Source organism: Melanotaenia boesemani, chromosome 4 (genome assembly GCF_017639745.1).
Source record: "Melanotaenia boesemani isolate fMelBoe1 chromosome 4, fMelBoe1.pri, whole genome shotgun sequence".
NCBI classification, from domain to species: Eukaryota; Metazoa; Chordata; class Actinopteri; order Atheriniformes; family Melanotaeniidae; genus Melanotaenia; species Melanotaenia boesemani.
In genome coordinates, this window is record NC_055685.1 from 22,394,353 (window position 1) to 22,419,331 (window position 24,979).

General features: G+C 39.8%; 1 protein-coding gene across 1 annotated transcript; it reads left to right on the plus strand.

The window, feature by feature from the left end:
- The first annotated feature begins 5 nt into the window (after positions 1–5).
- Positions 6–23,274, plus strand: ttyh3b (tweety family member 3b). Its single transcript, XM_041982528.1, has 15 exons — positions 6–512; positions 1,586–1,771; positions 7,649–7,845; positions 11,647–11,758; positions 11,850–12,070; positions 12,347–12,442; positions 12,598–12,670; positions 12,794–12,869; positions 13,726–13,781; positions 13,898–13,990; positions 14,191–14,283; positions 14,377–14,513; positions 16,893–17,066; positions 18,674–18,749; positions 20,291–23,274. Exons 2-15 carry the CDS (start codon positions 1,646–1,648, stop codon positions 20,423–20,425), a joined length of 1,665 nt encoding a protein of 554 aa, XP_041838462.1. The 5' UTR covers positions 6–512; positions 1,586–1,645; the 3' UTR covers positions 20,426–23,274.
- Positions 23,275–24,979: the final 1,705 nt, after the last annotated feature.

Genomic DNA, 24,979 nt, shown 5'->3' on the forward strand with positions numbered 1-24,979 from the left:
ACACACGCACAGAGTCGGAGATGCCGCAAAGCCCCATCGTCCACGGATTTTTAAAGACCGCGTTTGCTTCCAACAATATCATCCAATTGAAGAGCAACACAGCTAAACGCGCTGAACCAACGGCCATCGTAGGAGCGAAGGCAAATCATTAGTAGGAGAAGAAGGATAACGACGGCATCGTCTAACTGCAACAAAAAATAGATACTGGGTTGCGGGTCAAAGAGTTTAACCCCTAATCTGCCGTTTGGGAAGGCAATCGAAGCGGCGTAGCGTCTTGGTGAAATGTGAGCAGACCAGGTCGGTGATCGTTTTCCGTGATTTTCAATGTGGTTACGACTGCAGTCGACTCGCTCGTTGCAGCTAGCTCGGTTCAGCAGCTTTGATGCAGCAGCGACCGGTTGTCGTGTTCAAATCCACCACCGGATCAGGGAAGACAATAGGTGAAATACACGCCGCTGTGGACTCCCAAGACTACACTCAACGAGAGTCTGCATTCGTTGGGGCTTTTCAAGGTAGGTTGTATCACGGTTCCCATTCCCCATCTCTGGAGGCTTTGATATCTTACAGACACGCAGACCTGAAGCGAATAAACGTCTTTTGTCATCCTTGTCGCCTTGACGACTGTGGGACTGCAGTAGTTTTAACGGACAAAGCAGGATAAAGCTAGCTAATCCGGGTTTGCTAACATTTTTATTGACTGTAATGAATAAGCTTACGTCTTGAATATGCGAGGGTGAAATCGCCTGAGCTGACCTACATGTGTTTGTACAGTAAATTCTGTGCAATAAACAGTCACAGCAGTGCGTGGGACTTCATTTATCACCAGTTTCTCTCCTTAACAAATTTATCACACGAAGCCTTTGATTTTTGCACCAGGGGCGTGCGGGGTTTTAACCAACGGTGCTATTGTCATGCCTGCATAAGCTTGATATTACCCACAAAGTGGTTAAAAAAAAACAAAACAAAACTAAAAAACTAAAAAAAACAAAACAAAAAACAAACAAACAACAAAAAAAATCGCTTATTGGCGATGGTAATTTTATTAGACTACTACACACTTCATCGTGACACTGCTAGACAGTAACCCACCATACATCACTGTAAAGGAAGACAGCCAGACCCTCAAAAGAACAATAGTAATTTATCTGCTTCATGTTTAAGTAAATGCATTTTGCTTATATTAGGTGATTTTACTTTTTGGTTGAGCATTTTTACTTTTTTAAACCACTGTCGTATTGTACAGGTGTGTAAGGAAGACACAATTTTATGTTTCACAGTGTTTATATTAAAGAAAATTGATGAAAAGTTAAATTATCTAATATATTTGAGAGTGTATTTGATATGTTAGGATGTTGATTGACATTTCTGTCCCATCTGTCCTTTGTATTTGATCACTAACAAGGTGTCACATTAGCCTTATTACAATGTTAGTCCTTTGTAATTACTCTATGATGGATTCAGGTCTTGGTAATAAACCACCATCAATAAGAACTATGGACTGTACTTCGTCATCTGACTTTGGTGGTGAAATGGTGATTTCAAGCTTCGTCACAGCCATGACAGCTGGTCGTGAATTTCTTTACAGTGTCCCCGTGAAGAATCAGGTTAGAGAGCGAAGCGTCAGCCAGGAGGCAGCTGCATCAGGATGGCGGCCGTTGTGAACTATTCTCCTCCTTGGTGGGTGAATCTCCTCCACCGGTTGCCTCATTTCAACCTGGAATTTCAAGTAGTGAGCAGTGACTTCAGACCGGAGGACTCTGAGTACCAGAAGGTAAGAAAAGTATGGGGGAATAATTACCTCCCACTCAGAATTCATCATTCTCTTCACCATGCAACTTTGCCTCATGATCCTACCACCGTCACCTGCACACGCTGCAATTTCACAGCAGACTGGCCAAGTAGTTAATCAGGCTGTCCAACAGCCACAGAGTTGTGGGTTCTTCAGTGCATTGCTCAGTGCTGAAGGACAGAAATGTCTTTAAATCAACCTGTTCCCAATTCACTGCTGCATGGAGGAATAATACATACAAAAAAGCATTAGTTTACAAATGCAGTTCTCAGATTAGCTGGTTCTTGATGTGAGGGTTAAGAACCCAAATTGTTGTTATGTTAATGTCAGGTATCTAAATCAGAGATGAACACATAAACCTTCTCTTCCCCTGTTAACCGTGTTAATTGTTGATAACTCAGCACTATAAAAGCACTTTACTCTCACAGGTTTCTGTTAGTGCGACTCCCTGGTGTGTCTCTTATTGCACTGGAAGGAAAATGGGCAATATACAGCTGCAGAGCAGTTCCCCTTTGCATTGAAAACTGATGAGCAGCAGCATGTGACAACTTCAGAGTATGAAAACATGTTGTATGATGGCCTCATGGGTTGTGGGCTACTGATTTGAAACCTTAAATTTGTCATTATACTGCAACAATCTTCATTTTTGAAGCAATAACTTACAAGGGATGGATCTGAGCAAAAACCTGAGGCATTTTTGTGCATGTAATTGGTAGCAGCCACAATCCTTCACTTTATCAGCCTTGAAAGCAGCTGTGTGGTGTCAGTGACTCAAAGCAGATGACTGTGTTTGGAGCCAATGGGATTGCAGTTTCTGGTACATCCATATTGACTTGATTTTTCAACCCACAATGTTCCTGTTTGATTGAAATGTTGAATGGCAAAACAGGATAGACAAGACATGTTGACCCAGTTTTTTATGTTCATCAAGTCTAGAAGTAAATACATTATTTGGATCAACTTCTTGCAAGTCATAGATAGTATATGAAATCTTTTGTATGAAGTAGTGTGTAGGCACTTGATACTTGAGTGATTGCTAGTAATCTTTCATTATACAAGCTAAGAATCAATAAACTTGTTAGGTCGTTTATCTTAGCAAAATAGCAAACGTTCTCTTTCTCTTTTGATTTTATCGCACACATTTTTGACATTTCATTGGATTAAGTTAAATTATTAATTAAAGATAAGAGTTGGTAGAATTATTTAAAAGCATGAAACTATTTTGAGTTCTTTGATTAATCACTGACTGAGGTGACAGGGCTGCATCAGGGAGCAGCTCTAACTCTAAACAGGCCTCTGGCCCACTTTTGCTGCATTTAATTCGAATTTTCAAACAAGGTGACTTCCAGGTCTCTGCGGCAGAAAGCTCAGCGTTTGCAGCTCTCACAAAGCCGAAAAGCATCATTTAGATTCTCTAATTTCATGTGCTGCAGTCACCCCCTCAACGTAGTTTGCTGACACGCTCGGTGGGGAGGAGGAGGACGTACAAGTTCAAGAGCTGAGCGTGGGAAGGCACCCACAGCCACGAACAAGGGAGGAAGACGAGAAGTGGAGGGAGAAAAAGGGAGAGAGGAGGAGGAGTACGAAAGATAAAAAAAAGGCGAGAGGAGAGAAAGAGGGTTCAATGAGCCATGGGAGGTGCTTCTAAATTGCCAAATAGCCACTTCCTGCGAGCTATTCAGTGTTTAACTAAGGACCTTTGTGAATGTGTGTGTCTGTGTGTGTGCCCACTGGAATTTTAAAGACCCCCTTTTTAGACTAATTACATACTGACATATTTCAGCAAATGAAGCCGTTTCTATGTCAGTGATCATTTTGCCCTTTGATCATATGTTAGTACATGATGTGTGTGCACAGTTGTGCATGTGATGCTATATGTATATACGTCGCATACAGTATGCTTGATTTCTGTGTCAGTGATTATTTAGGTGTTGTTTGTCGAGGTGAGGTCACAAAACCCCCTCGGGTTGTGTGTTTTACTGTGTGTGAATGAATATAGGGGTTCTATTCAGGATGAAATTGTTAATTCTGGCTGGGGGGGGAGCGATATAGAGGGAGAGAAGAACAAGAAAAAGGAGGTTGAATTGGACCAGGGGAGTTAGGGAGGGAAGGAGGGAGGGTGTGGGGGGGAGACTGTAGTCTGTTGTGAAAGAATGCTCTCTTTCTTTCTTTTACTCTTTCAGTGAGGCCCATCTTTAGATAGGCTCAGTATATCTGTCTCAAAGGCTTTCATGCATCCACTCATCCAGCTGAGAAATGCATAAACACACACACATACAAACAAGGCCCTACACAGTGTCCTTCACTGCACTGTGTCCGTCACCACATCTCAGCTTCACACACACACACACACACACATACCCTCATACAATAGAGAGAGATTCTTCTGTGTAGTGTTTTTCTTTCTGATGTGATTTGGCTCAGGTTCATTTGCATTCAGCTCTTGAGCTCTGATGCTGCTCAAACTCTCCACTCACACATTCACCCACTTTTCTCCATTGTTCTCTCTTAAGGCAAAACTTTCCCACTCAAACACACTCTTAAAAAAACTGTTTAATATTTATTTAAGAGAACAGCAGCCGTCTGATGACTCTGACTTTATTGGGGATGCTGACTCCACAGCTTTTTCAGGAAAAGTTTTTCCTTTTTTTTCCTGGAGAGCTGAAATAGGAGCTCTTATCCTGAGACTCTGCAAGCCATTGGAATATGTGTGGCTATGCATGTATGTGTATGCTGTGCATTCGTCTGTTTGTATTATGGTAGAAATGCAGAGTCAGCTTCCAGCTGCAGTTAAACAGCTGCAGAACATTAGGAATCATGTGACCCATAATAACACATATTCCCAGTTGTGGAGAGAAAATCCGTAATTGTCATTTTGGATAATATGCTACAGTTTAGTGGAAAAAATTGTGTCATCACAGTTTGCATAGGACAGACAAAGATGCCTTTATTTTTTTAGTGTTGGAGAAAAAAATACTGATTTAGTCTTCAAAGGCCTTTGTTTAAATCTTAGATGTGGTGTGATGGTTTTACCCAACAGAGCAGGTAAATATTGGCTCAGTGAACTTTAGGTCAGTGACTGCTTCTGGAAAAAAAGTTAGGAGTCCAGTAGTAAACAAGGCTAGACAACAGAAAGTAACACACAGGCAGGGAGAGCAAGGACGACTCACAGAAGTGGAAGTGATTGATCCTGTCAGCTCAGACACACCGACACATATTCATGGCTGCGCACATACACATACTTAAATGGGCAGATTGAAAGTAGATCAGTGTGCCTGGGTGTTTAATGCCCCTCCTCCAGCCTGCAAGCTGATCTTCAGTTGGGTGGATGTGAACACACACAGACACACTCACGTATAGCCAAGCTCCCCCATGCCTATTAGTAGCTAATTGAGCCACTCTTAATCTGCTCTAATGGTTTCTTGGCCCGACGGTTAATCTAGAAGCTGCCGAACCTACTAGAAAGACGTGAGGTAGTTGCAGTCAGATTGCAAGAAAGCCCAGACAAAAGACAAAATTCATGGCATAATTTGATCCTGCTTCTTGCTGTGTAAATATTACCATGAACCATGTCTTTATTGTGTATTACAAGAACAGAGTACTTAGAGTTTGACATTTAGGATGAAGAGTTTTAATTTATTTTTTGTTTTAAAATGTCACAGTTCTTTCTAATTTTGCAAAGCTCCATGCATTTCACTCTAACATAGTTTGAGACCCCATTAGCTTTCACAGGTAATGGCCAAATCATGTAATTGCTTTTATTTTCTCCAAGATAATTGTAATCATGGTTGGCATAATAATTACCACAATTGCTCTTATGCACCTTTTTGACAGCAGCTGGGTAAAACTGACAAAAAAATATAATTTTTCCACATTTTACTTCATTTAATGGAGCTTACTGACTGAGAGTTTATACCCTTTTAATGATGTTATTTTAGTGCATGTATGTTCTCCACAGTGGACATGTGGAGTTTTTGTTTAGAAAGGTTCTTTTATGTCAAGGAAGTGCATTAGTGGTGCACAGTATGGCTTTACCAAAGCACCAACTCTCTTATACTAATCCTATAGATAATAACACAGGATAATAGAAGAGACCAGAAATCTGCGGTGCTTATGTTCCCATCTTCTCCCATCAGGATTCTTTCTAACCAATCCAGTCCTGTACCTTAGCATCTGCTTTTCTGGAAAAAGTAACAATATAGTCAAGGTGACCACAGAACTGACATAAATGCAAACAGTTATTTATTGCTGTTGGTATGTTGTAACTCTACTTGTTATGTAGTACCCTTGTACATCACATTAGCACATTGGAGAATGACTTAACCACACCCGGCAGGCCTCAGACAATGGATGTACACTTATATTTTCAGCTCACACTGAGGTTTGTGGTTTAGAGTCATCTTATATTTGTGCAGGTCACATCCTATATGAGATCTACTGTAGTGTTCAGTGACCTCGGTAAGATTGGCCACACCCCTGCAGATGCTGATAAAATGCCTTTTGCTGTCCTAGTTACACATCTGTCACAGTTCACATTTCACCAGGAAATACTGACTTATCAAAGGGTTATTTTTTTGTAACCCTATGTGAAAAAAACATATGTGCCTTCAACAAGATAGAGATTGCACCTCTGCTGGTTTTAGTGTGACGAGTTATTGTGAATGGTTATATACGTACACTGTTCAGAAATTATTCTTTGAGCAGTCTCAGTTCTGATGATTTAGTCATGCAAGTGGTGTTGATTTTGGTATGACAGTGTTGGAAGGTGCTGACACTGTGCCAGAATACAACAGCTGGATGCATTTTTTTTGTTTAGTTGTCCAAAAATTTATGTTGCTGGCTGCCAAGATATTGTAACAGACAACAAAAGGTATGGAAATACATAACTGAAAGTAACAAAAAACAATGGCCTGGGAAGCCAGGGAGTCTGGCAGGATCTTGGGGTCAGATTGTCTTTTTATCCAAGGTCCCCAGAATTAAACTATTGCTGCTCTTAGGGGTTAGAGTTTTTTTTTGCAAGATTCCTTTCTACATTTTAAGTAGTCCTGCAGGTGGAAAATGAAGATTTCCAGGAACATATCTGTGTCTCTGCATGTTCTTGCACCACAATGACTTTGCCAGACAACTTCAGAAGGGAAAGAAAAATCAACATGTCATTGTGTATGTGTGTCTTTGTTTGGGTGTGCGTGATTAAAACAAAGATTTCAGCAGTTTTAGCCTGATTGCTGCAAGGTCCCTCATCTCTGTCTTTATCCACTTCTCACTTTTTAGTGTTCAGTTCAGTCATCATGTTTCACATCATCTTCCTTGTATGTATCTCCGTGTCTCCATGTCTGTCTCGCTTTGTTTTTTGTTTTTTGGTTTACTTCTCACCATTTCTGTCTGCCCCTACCACCCCTTCCCTAGTTTACACTTCAAAGCTTTTGGAAGTTGAGTGATCTGTGTGGTGGGTCTCCGGTGTAGACAGCTCCCCAGCAGCAGCACTTCCGCTCCCTCTATAGAGGCATGTGTGTTTGATGGTGAACAAATACAGCACAATGCATTGCTAATCTTTCATAGCACATCAGACTTCCACTAGAGAGACACTATTTTCTGGCCTCAAATTGTTGAAGAGAGTGACTCAATTTCTATGAGCATCTATGTGCTAAATCATATGGTCTGTATCTGGTTTCTGCTCATATCAGCTAACTTGCTTCCTGTGTCATTATCCTACATCCTAAATTGTCCACTTCCCTATGATAAGTTTAAAACCCAGTCCATTTGTTTACTGACAGAATGAAGCCAAATGTTATAATGGAAATAATATAGTGTGTTTTGACATCATGATTGTATTAATGATTCATATTTTTCTCTTTCTAGTCCGTTTTGCTCATTGGCTCTTTGGCTTTGGTGTGTTTGGGCCTGGACCTCCTCTTCCTCCTCTTCTACTCCTTCTGGCTTTGCTGCAGAAGACGCAAGAGTGACGACTCCTCGCACTCCCATACACACTCCCAGCAGCCTAGTGCTGACTGCTGCTGCACTGCTTGGTGCGTCATCATTGCTACGCTCGTCTGCAGGTGAGAGGCTACATAAGAAAGCTTGCCCATTTATCCATTTTTGATACCTACCTATTCAAATGGAGGGTTGACGGCATTGGGGGTGGGGAGTGGGGAGGGGGGTTCTCTGATAAGGAATTGCCCTGTTGGTGAAATCTTCTTACTTTCCCCTGCAGATCTTTTTAAATCTGCAATCAATGTTAATCAGCACAAATGCTTCTGATCCTTAATTTAGGGCATCAAGTTTGTGATCTCTTTTCTATCAGCCACAGTGTAGCCAGTTTTTTTTTCTTTGCCCTGCTGCCTTAACAAGCTGGCTCTGTTGCTGTGTTGCTGATGTATATACAGCAATTGGCTATAATTACAGACACCCAACTTTAAAATTCTTTGTCATTTAGACTTGTTTATCATACGTGAGGAATCTTGTCTCAACACAGCAGAATTTGTTTTAACTGTATAATTAGAGAGACAGAGCATTTCTAAACACACAAAAGACAGACAGAAAGAAGGAGACATACATTGTTGTCCACAAGAACCAAACAGTTGCTGAAGAAAATTATTTAATGATGTTATTACTGTCAAATATGATGACATCTCAGCCAGCTGCTCATCTCTATGGGACACTGTGTTCAGCTTCCATTATTACTACAGTGTCAAATGTACTGTCAATGTTTTTTTATGCTCATTTTAAAGTTGCACATAAACAAAGCTATCAGAAACATCTGAAATGCAAAAGCATTGTGTGATTTGATTAAAAAAGGTATTGAAGGAAAGATAAATCAGAATCAGAAATACTTTATTAATCTCAGAGAGAAATTACTGAATTCATCAAAGACTGAAGGAATACAGTCATCCATTTTCCTTTAGTATTATGAGACTTGATTAGACTTTTTCCTTAAAAAAAAGATTAATACAATTGTTGTTTATTCCATTTTACCAGAAAGCTCTTAAAATGAAAGATATAAGAATTGTTAATGCCTGCATTGTTTGGAACTTCAGCAATCTTACATGAAAAACTTAATATTAGTATATAGTATATTCTCTTTAATGCAGATTGCAAAGTGAGGGCTGTTTTTTTTAATCTTTATGAACACACTAAGCAGACAACATTATTGCAGGTTTACCTTTATGGGTAAAAATGAGACTATTTTACTGTTCAAACCCTCTTGCTTCTTCGCCTGATGTCCATTTTAGTCTACCTGGGACCCAGCCTGTTCGTTTTTATCTCTGATAAACACTGAGGTCCTTCACCTAAGTGACCTAGCAGCAGGGCAGAGTGTATTTACATTACAGATGCAGGTTTGCGTGCTTTTCTTGACACACAAAGGTTCCCAGAAAGATACAAGCATGCTTATAGACACACTATTTCTTTCTTCTTTTTTTAACTTTTAAAATTTTTTTTTATTTTAATCCTCTTCTTATGACTTTACCTCCTTCCATTACCACAGCTCCATCTCTTTCTTTATTTATTATTTCTCTCTGTATGGCCTTCTCCCTGGCCTAGAAAGGTTGCCATGGAGACAGAAGCAGATTTGATGCAGAGACGAGAAATGAATTATACAGTCAGGGAAAGCTCTCTGTGTGTGTGCGTGAGATTGACTGAATGTGACTCCAGGCTGAAGAGGGATTTTTGTAGGTTTTTAATATTTTATGATTGGCTATAATATTCTTATTGAATATTTGATATGGATCTGAGCATGCGTGCATGCATTTGTCTGTGATTGTGTGCGCTTTCATGTGTTTGTGCAGTTCTTTGTCACATTTTAACATGACGTCATATCTATTTTTGCCATGGTGCCAACAACATGTGGACATTACAGTGCAGGTGCAGCGTCTTTGGACAGAAGAGGCTGTATCTTTTATTAGTTCGTAGCCATTGTACCGAGAGAAGTGATTTACATTGAGCTATCATTAAAAGAAATGCCAACCCAAATGAAATGATTGGAATAAAATAAATAACCATACTTTGTTATAATCAATTGTAGGAGGGATTTTCTTTTAAAAGAAGTGCTGAGACATTTCTCCACCAGTGCTTCCTGCAGTACTTTAATTCAGTGTCACAAAATACTGAGTACTTATCAACATCTCTCCCTAAATGTATAGTTTAAACTAACATACACTTAATTCTTCATTTATTTATTTACTTATTTTAGAAAATCTTGATTTGAATGGCTGTTGCCGGCCTTATCCCATGAAACTATTCCTGATCAAGTCATTAAAGTTTCATTAGTTGCCTTCCTTGTTATATACCTAGTAATAATTTGTCTGTGTGTTGCCTTCTGTTTGCATGAAAAAAGCAGTTTGTCCATGCCCTGTATAAAAAGAAATGTTGTTCTGCTGTACAGCTAATTGGACATGCATATTTAGGATTCAGGTGTAACAGCTTGATTTAGACTTAATTCATTATGAAACTACTTGACTGAGTACAGAATTGTCTTATCTACTGAGCTCCAGCTGAACACCTTTCTGTGCACTGTTTTACGTACAGTAAAGAATTTTTAGTTTATGATGTCAGTTCATTTCATCTAAAAATGCACTGATGCAGAGAATAAAACATCTCTGTCTGTCTGAGCTAGCATCACTCAGAAACCCTTTCTGTTCCTCAAAGATATGTATGTCTGCAATGTATTTGTGTGGGAGCTTTTTCTGTTTGAACTACCTGCCATTTTCTGCCAGTTATTCCATCACTAAAGCAAATCTTTGTGTCATATCCTAATCTTTTGGTTAATAAAGTAATGAAATCCCCTGATAGGACCGCTCATGGAGGAAAAAGAAGGAAAGGGATAAGATGGAAAGTGAACGGAATGTGCTAGGAAATAAATGAGAGAAGAGGAAGATGATTTCCTATTTAAAGTGAGATCACATGGATGATGGAGTAGGATAGTGGGAGGCAGGAATTGGTGGAGAAACAAACAAATCAACGAGCTGATCTGTGCTTCAACACGCAGTGCACACCCAAGGGCTTTTTATTTTATATTTACCCTCTGTCTCTTTTTTATTTGTTGTTTTATGCTTAATGTACATTATAAAGCTTCTACACACGCGCACACAAATCCACACAATGGAAACTCACTTAAAACATGAGGCCATTCAATATCTAATGGGCTAGAATGAATTGTCTTAACAGTGGCCACAAATTTCTCTCTATAAAACTGCAGACAGCGAGGTCAATACAGAGCATACAGTTATTCACATGCATAGATAGAGCACACAAAAGGAGGGCAGGGGGGCACGCAAGCTTTTATAGGGGGCAGGAGAAAATGAAAGCACAGTGGGGAGGGGTGTGCAGGGGGTAATGGATTAGATTGGATGAAACAGAATTGGGGAAAAAGATTTCTACTGTGTTAGTGTTGTTTGTTGTTGCATAAACAGGGTTAAGGAGTACTTGGTTTTGGAACAAAGATTGCTGGGTAAAAAAAAAAACAAATATTGTAGCATATGCAATATGTGATTGTTGGTGCAGAGCTGCAGAAGGTTCATATTATTCGCGGTCTGGTGACCCAATTATTGTGTAGACTCTGTGTGAATCATTTCTAGTAGTCCTGTGTTTGCCTGAGGCTTTAGTTTAGGATGACACCAAAGCAAAAATCTGAGAACTCAGTGCCGCCTGTTGCTGGTTAACAAAAGAACTGCACTCAACAACTTGGCCGCCAATGCTAAGTTGTTGTATGTGCTCATTGATATAAGTATCTAAGTGGGAGAAGAAAAAATGTTTAAATTGATGATTGATGAATTACTTATGGAGTCAACATTTGATTGAAGTATTTTATACTATATATATACATATATATATATATATATATACTGTTTCCTGCCTCCCAGCGCTGGCATCGCTGTAGGATTCTATGGAAATGGGGAGTCGAGTGATGGAGCCAATCGTTTGGCATACTCCCTTCGTCATGCCAACCGCACTGTATCTGGGGTGGAGAAACTGGTGAGCAATCTACTACGGCACTAAAAAAAACTATCAAAAACAGAACACACAATAAAATGTATGACATTACTTTTTTTTTTTTTGTCTCTAGGTGTCTGACAATGCCTTAGCCTTAAACCAGACAGTGGAGGAGAACTTGGCCCAGTTAGAGACAGCCTTCCAGGATCAGACAGACTATGTTTCTATTGTCCAAAAGCTGCAGGGACAACTGGATGAGCTGGTGAGACTGATGGCTGATGTTCCTTTTTGGTCCAACACTGACATTTCTCTGGAGGACTTGGCCCGAAAAACAGAGACATTTGACTTTTACAGGTTAGTACTAACAAATATTTGGAATTAAATAATATTTTCAATATAAAATTAAAAACTACTCAAAAATACTTGCATATAAAAAGTATTATATATATAATTACACATGTATACTGCATTTAGGTTGGGGTAGAATATTAATGCCAGTAACTCAGCCATACCCATCTGACTGTTGTGGCAAGTGGTAATAATGCTGAAACAAGTGAGTGATCTAACTGTGACTGATAAATGTTGAGGATCGTTTTGTATAAAACACTGTGGTCATTTGCATATTTACAGGTGGTTGGGGTACCTTGGCCTGCTGCTGTTTGACGTTCTCATTTGTCTTCTGGTGCTCTTTGGTCTGATACGTAACTCTAGAAGCACTCTGATTGGGTATGTTACATCAAATCTTCTTCCAAAAGCTGCTCCTGTTGGATAAATCAAATAGTTTCCAGCCTCTGGATCTGTATTTTTTAAGACTCTGACATGCATATTATGTCAGAGAGATAAATCTTGACCTTTAAAGGATTTTTTTTTTTGTCTTTCAGAGTATGTCTGCTCGGGGTTCTGACTCTAATAATCAGCTGGGGGTCTTTGGGCCTGGAACTGGCTGTCTCTGCTGTAAGTGTAACCATGGCAACATTGAAGATCTCTCTGGTTCTGCAATGATGTAATCTCTACCCACTGCTGGAGTGAGTGTGTTCACAGTAGCCTGATGTGTCATGTATGCTTACCCTCTTACAGTCAGCCAGCGACTTCTGCGTTTCCCCGGATACCTACATCACCAGGGTAACCAAAGAAAATGCTGTTATCAACCAAGGTATGCAGACAAAACAATGCAGGAGAGAGCAAGATTTTTATTTTTTTTTTTATCAGACCTTTGGAGACTTAACTAAAAAGCAGATTAGCAAGTTCAACTGAATCAAAAACTATAATAACATTCATAATAAATTATGAATTGTTGTCTGTTTTTATTCTGTAAAGTAATATTTTATAGGGCTCTTTATAAGTGAACACTGTTGGTCGACAGATAAGCAAAAACATCTAGACGAGATTCTAGTGTCTGCACTGACAACTGAATCTCACCCCAACATGGTGGTTTCTATTTTTGGAAACAACCCTGTGTGTTTATGTGTGTGCAAGTGTGTATCCAGCGGGATTGTGTTTGATTGACACTCGGGTATATAAAAGCTCTTCCTCTTTGCTGACTGCAATGCATCAGCAACCCTGCACTCCCAGCTCACTTTTCCTCCTCTATGCTCCAGAAGCATCCCAAAAAAACAAATTCTAATCACTTTTTTTTTAACATTGTCAGTCTTCATCTGATTTGTTCTCTCTTCACCATTTTGCATCACACTTTCTCCCTCAGTTGATCCGTCCCTTCCTCTGCTCAGTTCCCGTGCCTCTCTCCACAACTAATGAGTTCTGTTGTCTGTCAGTAGTTTCCGCTCTATCTGCTCACTGTAGAGCACAGATGTTACCTTCGTGACACACACAGATAAAAGACACATACGCACACTCAATTATGCCTGAATAATACCACAAGCATGCCTCAGTGGAGAAAGACGGACCATAGGAAATATTTCTACATGCAGAGTTTACCTTTTTTAAATTAAACTTCACACTCCAAGTGTAGGCAGTGTTATACTGATATGTATTTATTGGTATATTGCCAGATATCCTGCAGTATTACCTGAGGTGCAGCTCTGGACAAATTAACCCCTTCCAGCAGGTAACTTTATCATCGTCTTCTTTTTTTGAGATTTGAAGGAAGCAGATTAATAACTAAAATGTATATTTGTTTATGTGTTTTGTGTGGTTCTCATGCTTCCTTGAATGTTTTTATAGAGACTGTCGGGGAGTCACAAAGCATTGGTGGAGATGCAGGATGATGTGGCAGAGCTTCTGAGATCAGCAACACGTGACCATGCCAACACCAAGGTGTGTGAGTGTGTGCATGTGCGCTGATCTGTAGGTCTTTTTTTCACAGATAAATGCATTTTAAACATTTGTAGTGACATTAAAATGCCACTTGCAAAATACCAGCACATATTTGTACATCTTGTGTGTGTATACATGCGCATGAATGTTGTCTATTTATATTTGTGGGTACCTGCAAAGCCTTTGCTTTGTGTGTGCAGGGGAGTCTCGAGCAAATCCAGTCAGTGCTGAATTCTACTGAGGTTGGTCTTCACCAGCTGACAGCTCTGGTTGACTGCCGCAGCCTACATATGGTGAGTCACTTTCTGTCTTGTTTAAAGAGAAAAAAAGTCGTCAAGTCTTAGCCTCTCTTACCAGCTGACTTTTCTCCTCTCGTTTCCACGCAGGACTACGTCCAAGCTTTGACCGGGCTGTGTTATGACGGGGTGGAGGGTCTCATCTACTTGGTTCTGTTCTCCTTTGTCACTGCTCTGATGTTTTCTTCTATTGTGTGCAGTGTGCCACATACCTGGCCTGGCAAGAGGTAACACACACACATCCATAATTTCTTTTTTGCACATTTCATTCGTTATCATGGGACAGTATGGCTCCATTTAACTCTACTCAGTCTTATTTCTGCAGGTAGCTTTAAGTTCTGAGCGCACAGCAGACTTTCTTGTTCTCTTAGAACAGGAGTCATTTTGCAATCTCTGTGCAGAATTTACACATTGTAGGTACAGACTTCAGATAAGGCATCCAAATACTGTGTCTTTTTTTTTTAACATTTAGCTTCCAAGCAGCACATCTTTTTTTGTGATCCTTTAAAGTGTAATTAAGCCATTAGTTTTCCAGGCACTCTAGGTTTTTCTTTAGACATTAGCTGCTTTTCTCTCTTTTTTTGTTAAGCCTTAAGACTTAAGACTGATCCATGGATTGAGCATAAAAGGTGTAAGTATCTCAAGTGCTGTATTTGCACATGAGAGTGGTAAAAAAACATGTTTTTCCTGTCCTGTCCCTGTGACAGATTCACAATGTACCACAGATGATAAGCTGCAGATTCCACCAAGGCTGAGGGTACATTATCTCTAGTTAAGAGTTAGGTAGAGTTGAGTTGAACCATGCAATGGAAAAACAGACACATACCAGCCACACCGCTCTTTACATCCCTAACCCCATCTCTTTAGTTAGTCTGTTCCCTAATAACTGACATTGCTAACTCAAACTTGCTACTGTAATCCAGCCGAATCCGTCTAAAGGACTTGAAAACAGTGGAAAGACCTGTAAAGAACCTACTTGGTGCCCATGCATGTCATTACTTTGGGTGTGTTCGCCTCCCGAACAGTTGTATCTTTTGTCTCCCTGCCTGTCTTTGCATCCATGCAGTATTTTTCTTGTTTATTTTATTGTCTGCCTTTCGCACTGCCAGCCTGGCCGATGATTTCTTTCTGTTTGTACATATCTCTCATTTTCTTTTCTCCTCTACGAACTCAGAGCACCAGCGTTGTGTTAGACAGTATGTCACCACACATTTTTTTCTGTGCCCCACTTCCTCCTTCTGTTCTTTCCTCCTCTCTCCCTGTCCTGATTTGGAAATGCTTGGGGCTTCAGCGAATGATGGTGGATATTGATGAAATTGAACAACCCTTTGGTCAAATAATCAGTCCAAGCAGAAAACCTTCCCAACAACCAAATAATTCAGTGATAAAACCAGTGCAAGACGTATAGATCATGCATGCAGTAATGCTTGTTACTCTGGTGAATGATGTGAATCATAAAACACAGCTGTGCCATAATAGTGGTGTTTTATGCTTGTATATTGGGTTTGAATCACAAGCTATACAAGCATATGGCCCAGCAGATACTAAGTAAGTTGTGATGTCCCTGAATTTAAGAATAATTCCTCCCAGGGCCAGTTCTTCTTAAACTGACTGTGCTGCAGCAGCTTGGGCTGTTTGATGGGCTTCACACTTTAACTTCATTTTTGTCGATGAAGTGAAACACCTCCATCTGGTGGTCAATCAGAGCAGCAACAGCTCCTCTTGCTTATTGTCTTTGTAAACACAGGCCCAGGCTAAAATATTCTATATACAGCTCTCTCCCTCTTTACTTATTTAAAACATTTTTATTATGATGTGGTGTTAAGTGTTTGGACAGCTTGACAGGTTTTATAACAGGGTCAACTTACAAACATTGAGCATGCATTATGTAATTGGTTATCAACTTATCTGTTGCCAGAAATCCAACTTCCAAATCAGCACATATCTTATTTAATGCCTCATTTTGTTACGTTGCCGGCTGTTTTACATTTTTGACCATTTTATGTCTGAAAATGGTTTGCTCAAATCAGTCTTTTTTTCTTTTCTTTTTTTTGCCTGATGTTTTTGCTTTGATTTTCATAGAGCACACGGAGATGCACGAATTGTATCGCAGTAAAGGGATTCTTGACATTTAATGCTGCCCGAAAAATTTGATTTGGACAACACGTAACATGAGCAAATCCTCTATGTTAATAGCTGGTGACTGCATGAGAAAAGTGACTGCATGTTTCTAACTATTCTAATTTTGAGGATTTTAGAGAGTACTGTTTTCTTATGACTATGATATTATTAAACAATATACAGGCATTCAAAGAAAAACTTCATGTATTCAGTTTAGAGTCCTCTGTATTTCTAGTGGGTCTGTTTTGTAGATGAGTGCTGCCCATGTTCAGCTGCTTCGGGGCTTGAGACATGGCCTTACCCAGTCTTTTATATCTGGGGAACTCTCGATATTATAAGTACACCTTCCCTCTCCTAATCTCCTCTTCAGCCACTTGTTTACACTCTTGTTGTCTCTCTCGGATTTCCCTCCCCTTTACCTTTTCCCCTCCTGTGCATCGTGCCCTCTCGTGCCCTGCCCTTGCCTTTAACCTGACCAAATGAAGGACGGATGAGGAGGACGGAGAGGACGAGTCGGGTGCCTCACGGGGTGGTGTGCACGATAACCTGTACCGCGTTCACATGCCCAGTCTCTACAGCTGTGGCTCCAGCTACGGTAGCGAAGCTAGCCTGCCTGCCACAGCCCACACTGTCAGCAATGCCCCCGTCACTGAATACATGTGAGTTAGCACCCACCGCTAGCAGGAGGCTAGCAGGGTCAATACACTGCTTCTCATTAGTAGCTGATGTTTGCCCCTTGTGACCCATATTAGCAGCATTGCAGCATTCACTGACCATGATACAATATGTTTTTTATATGTCCATTGTGACATGTCAGTAATATTTGTCACAAAGTGATTTAGAACCCGTCACTAGATTTCCTTTTGATGCTGATAGAGAAATAGCTGCTTCCTGCATCAGCCAGCCTGCTACTTCATGCCCACAATATTTGCAGAATAGATGACAAGAAATACAAATACAGTTTCACTTGCATAAGTTTTTAATTTCACCTCGCTTGCTACGTGTTGTTGCCACAGGATTGCATTGCTTGCTCTGAAAACAAACAAACAAAAAAAAAACAAAATAAGCATGAATGTTAGCACATATTTTGATACTTCTCGTGTGACTTAAAGTTAATTCAAGCTCAGTATGGTAACTCTGATGCCTTAAATCAGAGAGTAGAATGTAGCTTTGTGCTGTATCATTGTACGAATGTTGAAACACAGAAGGACCATTTTGTTCATGTTTTGGACAGTCAACATAGGCTTTACAATGGAATAATCTGCATGACTACATTAAATGCATATTATGTCAGTGCAGAGGGACTTTTCCCGCTCCAAGTCTCTAAACTGTCACTTCTGGTTTATACCAGAATTGTATGTAAATCAGACTGACATTGACAGTCCCTTACCTAAAGTATTTTACCAGATGGCAAAGCGGTCTATCAAAGCTTAGCCATCTTGCATGATTTCACAGTGTCATATGTTTTTTCACTTGGTGTGTTGTTGAAGGATATGTTACAGCTGCTAGCTGTAACATACTACTACCAGCTCACAACCAGATTAACATAATTCTGAGAAATCATTTAAGTGCATTCCTAATTACAAACTTTATAAACTGGTTTCACTGCCATGTTAAATTATTTATTTTTAGTTAAGGGACCAAACCAGACAAAATGAACTATTGTGGAGTTAGTTACTTAGAGGGATTCAGATGCTATAAAAGGATAAATGTGTTCTGACTTGTATTTGTTTATATAAAACTGCTGAAGGAAATGCCAGTGTAGCATTCACAATTTGGAGAGTTACAGGTACTATTTTCTGTTACAACATAGAAATTACCCAGTGTTTCCTTGCATTGATAAGATGAACCACTTTTTGCTGTTGTTTTGTTTTTTTCCAGACATTTACAACACCAGGCTGAGGTTTGTAGGTGTCTATGGAAATACATGGATGTTTAATCGACCCATTGAATCCTTTAATAGCTGTAATATTTCCCTTGCAAATAATCATATGCACATCTTTTAGCTATTACATATGCCTAAAGCAAGTTTCCTGTGGCTCCCCGCACTGAAAACACACTATTATTCTGAATCACTGTCTCGTTGTTAGAGTAAATATTTTTCCGTGTAAAATTTAGCCAAATTTAAGTCCCTCGTTTATGATTACTGTATTATTTAGGTCATTTGTAAAAGGGCATTTATCAGTCATGATAAGCAAATCAGCAAAAGCTTAAGAGCTCAGTGGCAGGGTGACCACGTGCAGTAACCTCTTATTCTATAACGCAGGAGCCAGAACGCAAACTTTCAGAACCCTCGGTGTGAGAACACCCCCTTGATTGGCAGGGAGTCCCCTCCACCCTCTGTAAGTGCACTTTTTCTAGAACACACTCTCCCTCAGCTATCTTCCAATACCCACAGGGCAGAATATTTAAAAACCCACAGAGGTGGTGTGTTATTTAACAAGGACACCTGGTGTGAATTATCAACCATCTGATCCCTGATGTCTCATGGCCTGCTATGTGTGGATATTGGAAGGTAGTGCCCCTGTCCCCACACCACTGCAAGTGTCCTATGTGCTCAAACTAGACCGTGGTCATGGATTTCCTTCATGAACGTCATTTTGGCAGCCTGGGATAACTGGAAGTTGGAAAAGTAGCCTGTTGTCAAAGGGATTTGCACTTGGATCAAAAAGAGGGAGTTACTGCTGTGTCATGGTGGGCTCAAAGTTGGCCTCTATTTCTGATGTAAAGAGTCTGGTTTGTTTCACCATGGCTGTCAGTGCTGTTTGAGGAGAATGTACAGACCACATAACACTTCATTTTTGCTGCTGACCAGCGAAAAAAAAAAAAAAAAAAAAGAAGAAGAAAAAAGGAAAAATAAAGAGAGACTATGGAATCACAGACATCTTTTTTGTAAAATGAAGAGCTGATTGTTGTGGTTTCACAAAGGTGCTGCTGGGCCTGTAGCTGTGAATGTTGTTCCATCAAACTTGTATCAACTGTACACATCATGCATTACAATGCTGTGGACTGAATCAACTGAACAAACCTAGCATAAATACCTTTAGCACCTTTAAGATGCATACTTTGCTCTATGCCGCCTGTCTGAACTTTGCGGTTGAGCTTGGTGATATTTGTCAATCTTGCCCCAGAGTAACTCAAGCCCACACCTCTAAAGCTCCTGGTTCCCCTCCCTCCTGTTCCCACACTGTGTCTATGTGTGCATCTTCTGGTCGAGGTGTATGTGTCCTCTGTTTCTGTGCCCCTTCACTTTCACCATTGAACAAGCACAATAGCACTTATTTCCCACCTCTACTGTTGTTTAGCTACCAATAATATGGCCATGATTTTTTATTCTTAGGCAGGGCCGCTGACTGGGCCTCTTTCTGTGCAGAGCTGCTCTTTTGTCTCCTGCATAGATGTGGAAACCAGAGACCTCCGACTGTAACTACATAGGTGCTCACATGAGAGCATTAACTCACACCAGGCTAACCTCCTACATCAGAAGTAGAGCACTAACTATGAATGAACCACATCTGCTAATTTACAATAACATCATCCAGACCTAATCAGCTGTTAATTAATGAATGAGTGTTGTTATTGAACCCCGGCTGTCCAAATGACTGGTCACAGTGATTCTGCTGACCTCTGTGTGTTTGTGTTTGCATCCCATGTCACTATCTATCTATCTATCTATCTATCTATCTATCTATCTATCTATCTATCTATCTATCTATCTATCTATCTATCTATCTATCTATCTATCTATCTATCTATCTATCTATCTATCTATCTATCTATCTATCTATCTATCTATCTATCATATTAATGCTTAATCATTTCCTGTTGGTGGTTTCCTTGTCTTTTTCTCTCCTTTTCCTGTTTCTATCTCTTTCTCCCATAGTACACCTCCAGTATGAGAGCAAAGTACCTGGCCACCAACCGACCAGACCAAAATCGGCGCTCCGTTCCCAACGACCAACTTGATCCAGCTAGTCGGCCTCACGCCGCCGCCCGACCACAGTCCTCAGTCCACTAAAGACCAGTTTAACCCAGTGATGCCTCAGTCCAGTTCTCACAGCCAATAGCAAAATCCAACACAGCGCTCACACCAGGGCTCAACCAGCGCTGAGTGCGTTTAAGCACCAGCAAGTCTCAGTTTCTCAAGGTCCACTGAATTTAACCACCAGTTCATCAGAAACACCACAGCAAGTTGGAACTCATTAGCCAGACACCACAGCAAATGACTGCACTTTGAAAGTCAACTTCTCATCTACATTTGTCTTTTAAAAAATCATCCTAGAAGAGCATTATCTCTGCTTCTCTTCTTAAAGGACGCACACACTCAGTTGTTTTTTCCACCACTGCCGTGACGGATTGGCTCACGTTCCCACAATGCAAAGCAACAGAAGCACCTTGACACAGTTTCTTCAAGTTTCCTAATCTACTCCTCAGATTTCTCCCTCTCCACTGGGATCTGTATGCGGTCTTCCCATGGAGGCATCTGGGCCACTCCAACCTCTCAACTCCAGGACACTTTAACATTCAGACCACACATACACACACAAATTCATACACAAACACACATACACTGTACAGAGCTGTAAATAGTGAACATGTGCTTTACTCTAATTTCATAAAAAGTAGACTGTTGAATCCTTACTGGTTATGTGGTGTTCTGCGTGTTTATCATGGAAATTATTTGCTGTATCTCTTGTACAAACACACACACATAAACAAACACAAGCTGGCAGATAGACTAACCGAATACTCATGCATAAAAATAATAAGCCAGTGAAACAGAAAGCCATGTTTAGATAAGAAGTGAACTGTGCCACCACATTCCTTCTTTAAGTTAACATTGTTGTCTCAGACTTGAAATGTGAACTCAAAAAATGGTGTACACGTCTCTTTCCATACTTGTTTACGTACACATGCCGTAGGCACATTGATTCATGCATTTCTAAACATGATCCAGGAATGCTGTTGTGAAATAACTGTTAGGATTTTGGAAAATGCAGTCAGAGACAATGGACGTAAGAAGGTTCAACCTGTGCCAAAAAAACTGAAAAACATAACGAAAGATGCCTGATTCTGTCCTCATCTCCTACTGCCTCCAGTCTCATGAAAAGGGAAATAAAACTCCAAATGGAATCATTTCCCCCTTGACTGGCGATAAGGGAACAGGAGAGACTTGAAAACGGAAGCGACGGACAGATAATTGTGACTTAACATTTGTCAGGTGCTATGTAAAGCTGTCAAGGTTTCAGAAGATGATCAGGACTGAAAGGGACAGGATTTTTTCCCCCCATTTTTTTTCCTGTTCAGAAAATGGAAAGCAGCAAGAAATTAGCTTTCCTTTACGACTGAATGAAAATGGTGTCTTGAAACCTGAAAAAATTATGTTAAAAATGTGTCAAGGAAAGTGTTTTTTTTTTAACTGTAAGTTGATTTTCAGGACATGATACTGTGACCAACTGTAGTATTTAGTTTCTGCTACTATACTACATCCCTCTTAGTTGATTTTAGGGGGATCTGGATTGGATCATCAAGAATAAACCTTTGTCTTTTTCCCCTCTTTTTTTTTTTTTTTTTTTTTTTTTACACACAAGCACAATATCTGTTCAAAATGACTTAATGAAATGGAGAAGTAAAACTCACTGCCTGGGACACTGCCGGATGCTTTTCCTCCTGCTCTGAAACTGTGTACAGTGTAAAAAAAACAAAACAAAAACGGTAGTCGTGAATCTGTGTGTGTGACATCACTGTAACCTGACTGACTATTGCTCTATCTCAGTGTTACTCTGTGTGAGTACAATTGATGGGTGTTTCTGACTGGCTGCAAGCGAGGGTCAGCCTACCTAGCCTGAGTCATGTCCACGCCGCTGCGCACACAGAAACGCACATGTATACAGTATATGCACTCATACACACACACAGTATCATTCAGAATCTATCTTTCCATACTTTTGCCTGTTTACATTCACATCTAGAGCTGTAGTTACTGCACACACTCCCCACACTGATTTGCATTATGAGTGATGTAGTAAGTTGTGACTGCATTTCACAATAAACCAGAATCTTGTAGTTAGCCGAGTGAGCAGAGCCCTAACATTCAAATATTGCTCCAACCTCCCTTCCTGTACAGCATTTTAATATTATACAATTAATCAATGACCACTTCTCGTATTAGCGAGACAATCTTACATGTGTGATTTTACTAGAAAGGAAATGTCCATGTTATGGTAACAATGCTACCTATGGTCTAGTACTTTATAGTGTTTCCTTGCACCATTGATGCAAACAGTGTTAAGATCTGTGGGACAAGTCACTGATTAGTGGCCTTTCATGTTTTTAAGCTCTTAAAACACTTCATATCCCAACATGTTTTCTTTTTCTCTGTCTTGTAAAAAATCAGACTTAAAAAATAAAGTAATAGCTAGCTGTTTTGTAGGAGAATAAAGGCAAGAGCAACTTTTTCCTCTCTTATTAATGGTGAATGACTGTCTTGCAATGTTTTAATAAGACTATTCCAGTGTCGTCTCCACACCTGACTTTAAGCTGTATTTGAGGTTCTGTAAAATTCTTTCATCAATCTGTTAAATCGCCTCTTGGTGATAAAAAGTAATGAAAATGCTCATGGTTAAAGGGTCAGTAATGTGTGTGTTTGTGTATGTGTGTGTGTGTGTGTGTGTGTGTGTGGTACTTCCAGGACTTCAAATACAGCTGCATCCAGTTGTGACAGACAAACAATGTTTTCTATGGCTGTTTTTATTTTCTGATGGTTTAACTAAGATATTAATGATATACATGTCAAAACTGTGGTAATGATATTCAGCCTGGAATAAATGTTTAAGAAAAGAAATTAAAGCAACCTTAACTTACTGATCCAGACTTTCGCTTCTTTTCATTTCTGTTTGTCTTGAATTTAATTAAACTCCTACCAGGGTTCAAAGATCTGAGAAAAAACACACTGTAAATATACAGTAGCATGATTTAGTTCCAGCTGATATATTAGTACAAAAACCAAATATTTTTAGATCTGAAAGAGCTTTTCTTTAGTCTTTAATATTTATTGTTATACTTAAGGGCTGTTTAACACTTACTACCACTTTTCCATCATACAGACAGTGATTATTGTCAGAGTAACCTTTTACTTGATAACAATCAACCAGGAACTTTTAAGTAGAGCTGAAAACCAAGCATAATAAAAATTGGTAAAAATGCAATGAAAGATGTTCCTGCACTTTAACTCTTCTGAATATGTTTCTATACATTTCACAATGGCATGTGCTTTTTTGTGTCATGAGTAAACCATTTAAAAGCCCCCTTATAGCAGCTGTTATGAATAAATCTAGATTTAGACAGTTATTCTTCAAGGTCATTGACAGCAGTTTCATATTATTTTGCAGTAAAGTAAGTACACTTTACAGTTGGAAATCCTGAGTTAATATTTATTCTGTGTCTCATGTTATAGTAAACAGTTTAAAAAAGATAATCCAAATATCTGTAGTGCTATCTCAACCTAGTGGTCATCATCAGGGTTGTCCATCCATCCATCCATAGGCCATACTATCTTATTTCTATGTAGGCTTTACTGGAACTGGAGCCTATCCCAGGAAATAGGCAGGTTGCACCCTTGTCAGGTTGCCAGTCTATCACAGGTACCACACAGAGAGACAAACAACCACTCATCCTGGTTTTCATACATAGGGTGAATTTAGAGACACCAGTTAACTTAACAGGCATGTTTTTGGACTGTGTGAGGAAGCCAGAGAACCCACACATGCACACAGAGTACATGCAAACTCCACACAGAGGCCCCAGCAGATATTTGAACCAGGAACCTTTTTGTGACACAACAGTGACAACTTCCATACTGCCATGCAGCCTCCAGATGAGTTGTTTAAGATTTAATGTGAGTTCAGGACTTCAGGTAATGCAGATTGCTTCCATCATCATATTGGTGTTTCCTCAGTTGGACTCACAAAAAGTCACACTATAATCTTTAAAGTTAAAGCTTTTAAGAAGATTTTAGTCTCACACAGAAAATCTCCTACCGAGAGTATGCAGATCAAATTTACTTTTACCCCAAACACACACTGTATGTGTCATGCTTTTATAGACAACAGAATCCAGCAAACATATAAAACCTTTAAGTGTCACTGCAGCTTTTGGAGAAAATGCTTCAGATTCTGAGTTGTCTGCTTGCATGCTGTGAGTCAGCAGTTAAAGCTTTTCACTGTAGTCAGGTCATGCTATTCTGTTTATGCTAATGTATGGAATAAATCTAATGAAAATGAACAGGTGGAAAATATATGCAATATCCCCAGTAGGAGTCTGCCTATGATGACACATTTGTAAATATATGATATGGAGGGAGGTTTTTTTTATATGCACACTCAAGGGTACATCTATCTAAAAGGCTGTTTTTACCTTGTGCTGTAACACTTGCTGCCAGCAGGTGTCCTTGTTCACACACCAATAAGGAACATTAAACACTGTAAAGGGACACTTTGGCAAGTAAATGTGTCACTGTTAACAGTGAGAAAAATGCCATCTCTCACACACATACACCCACGCTAATCTATCA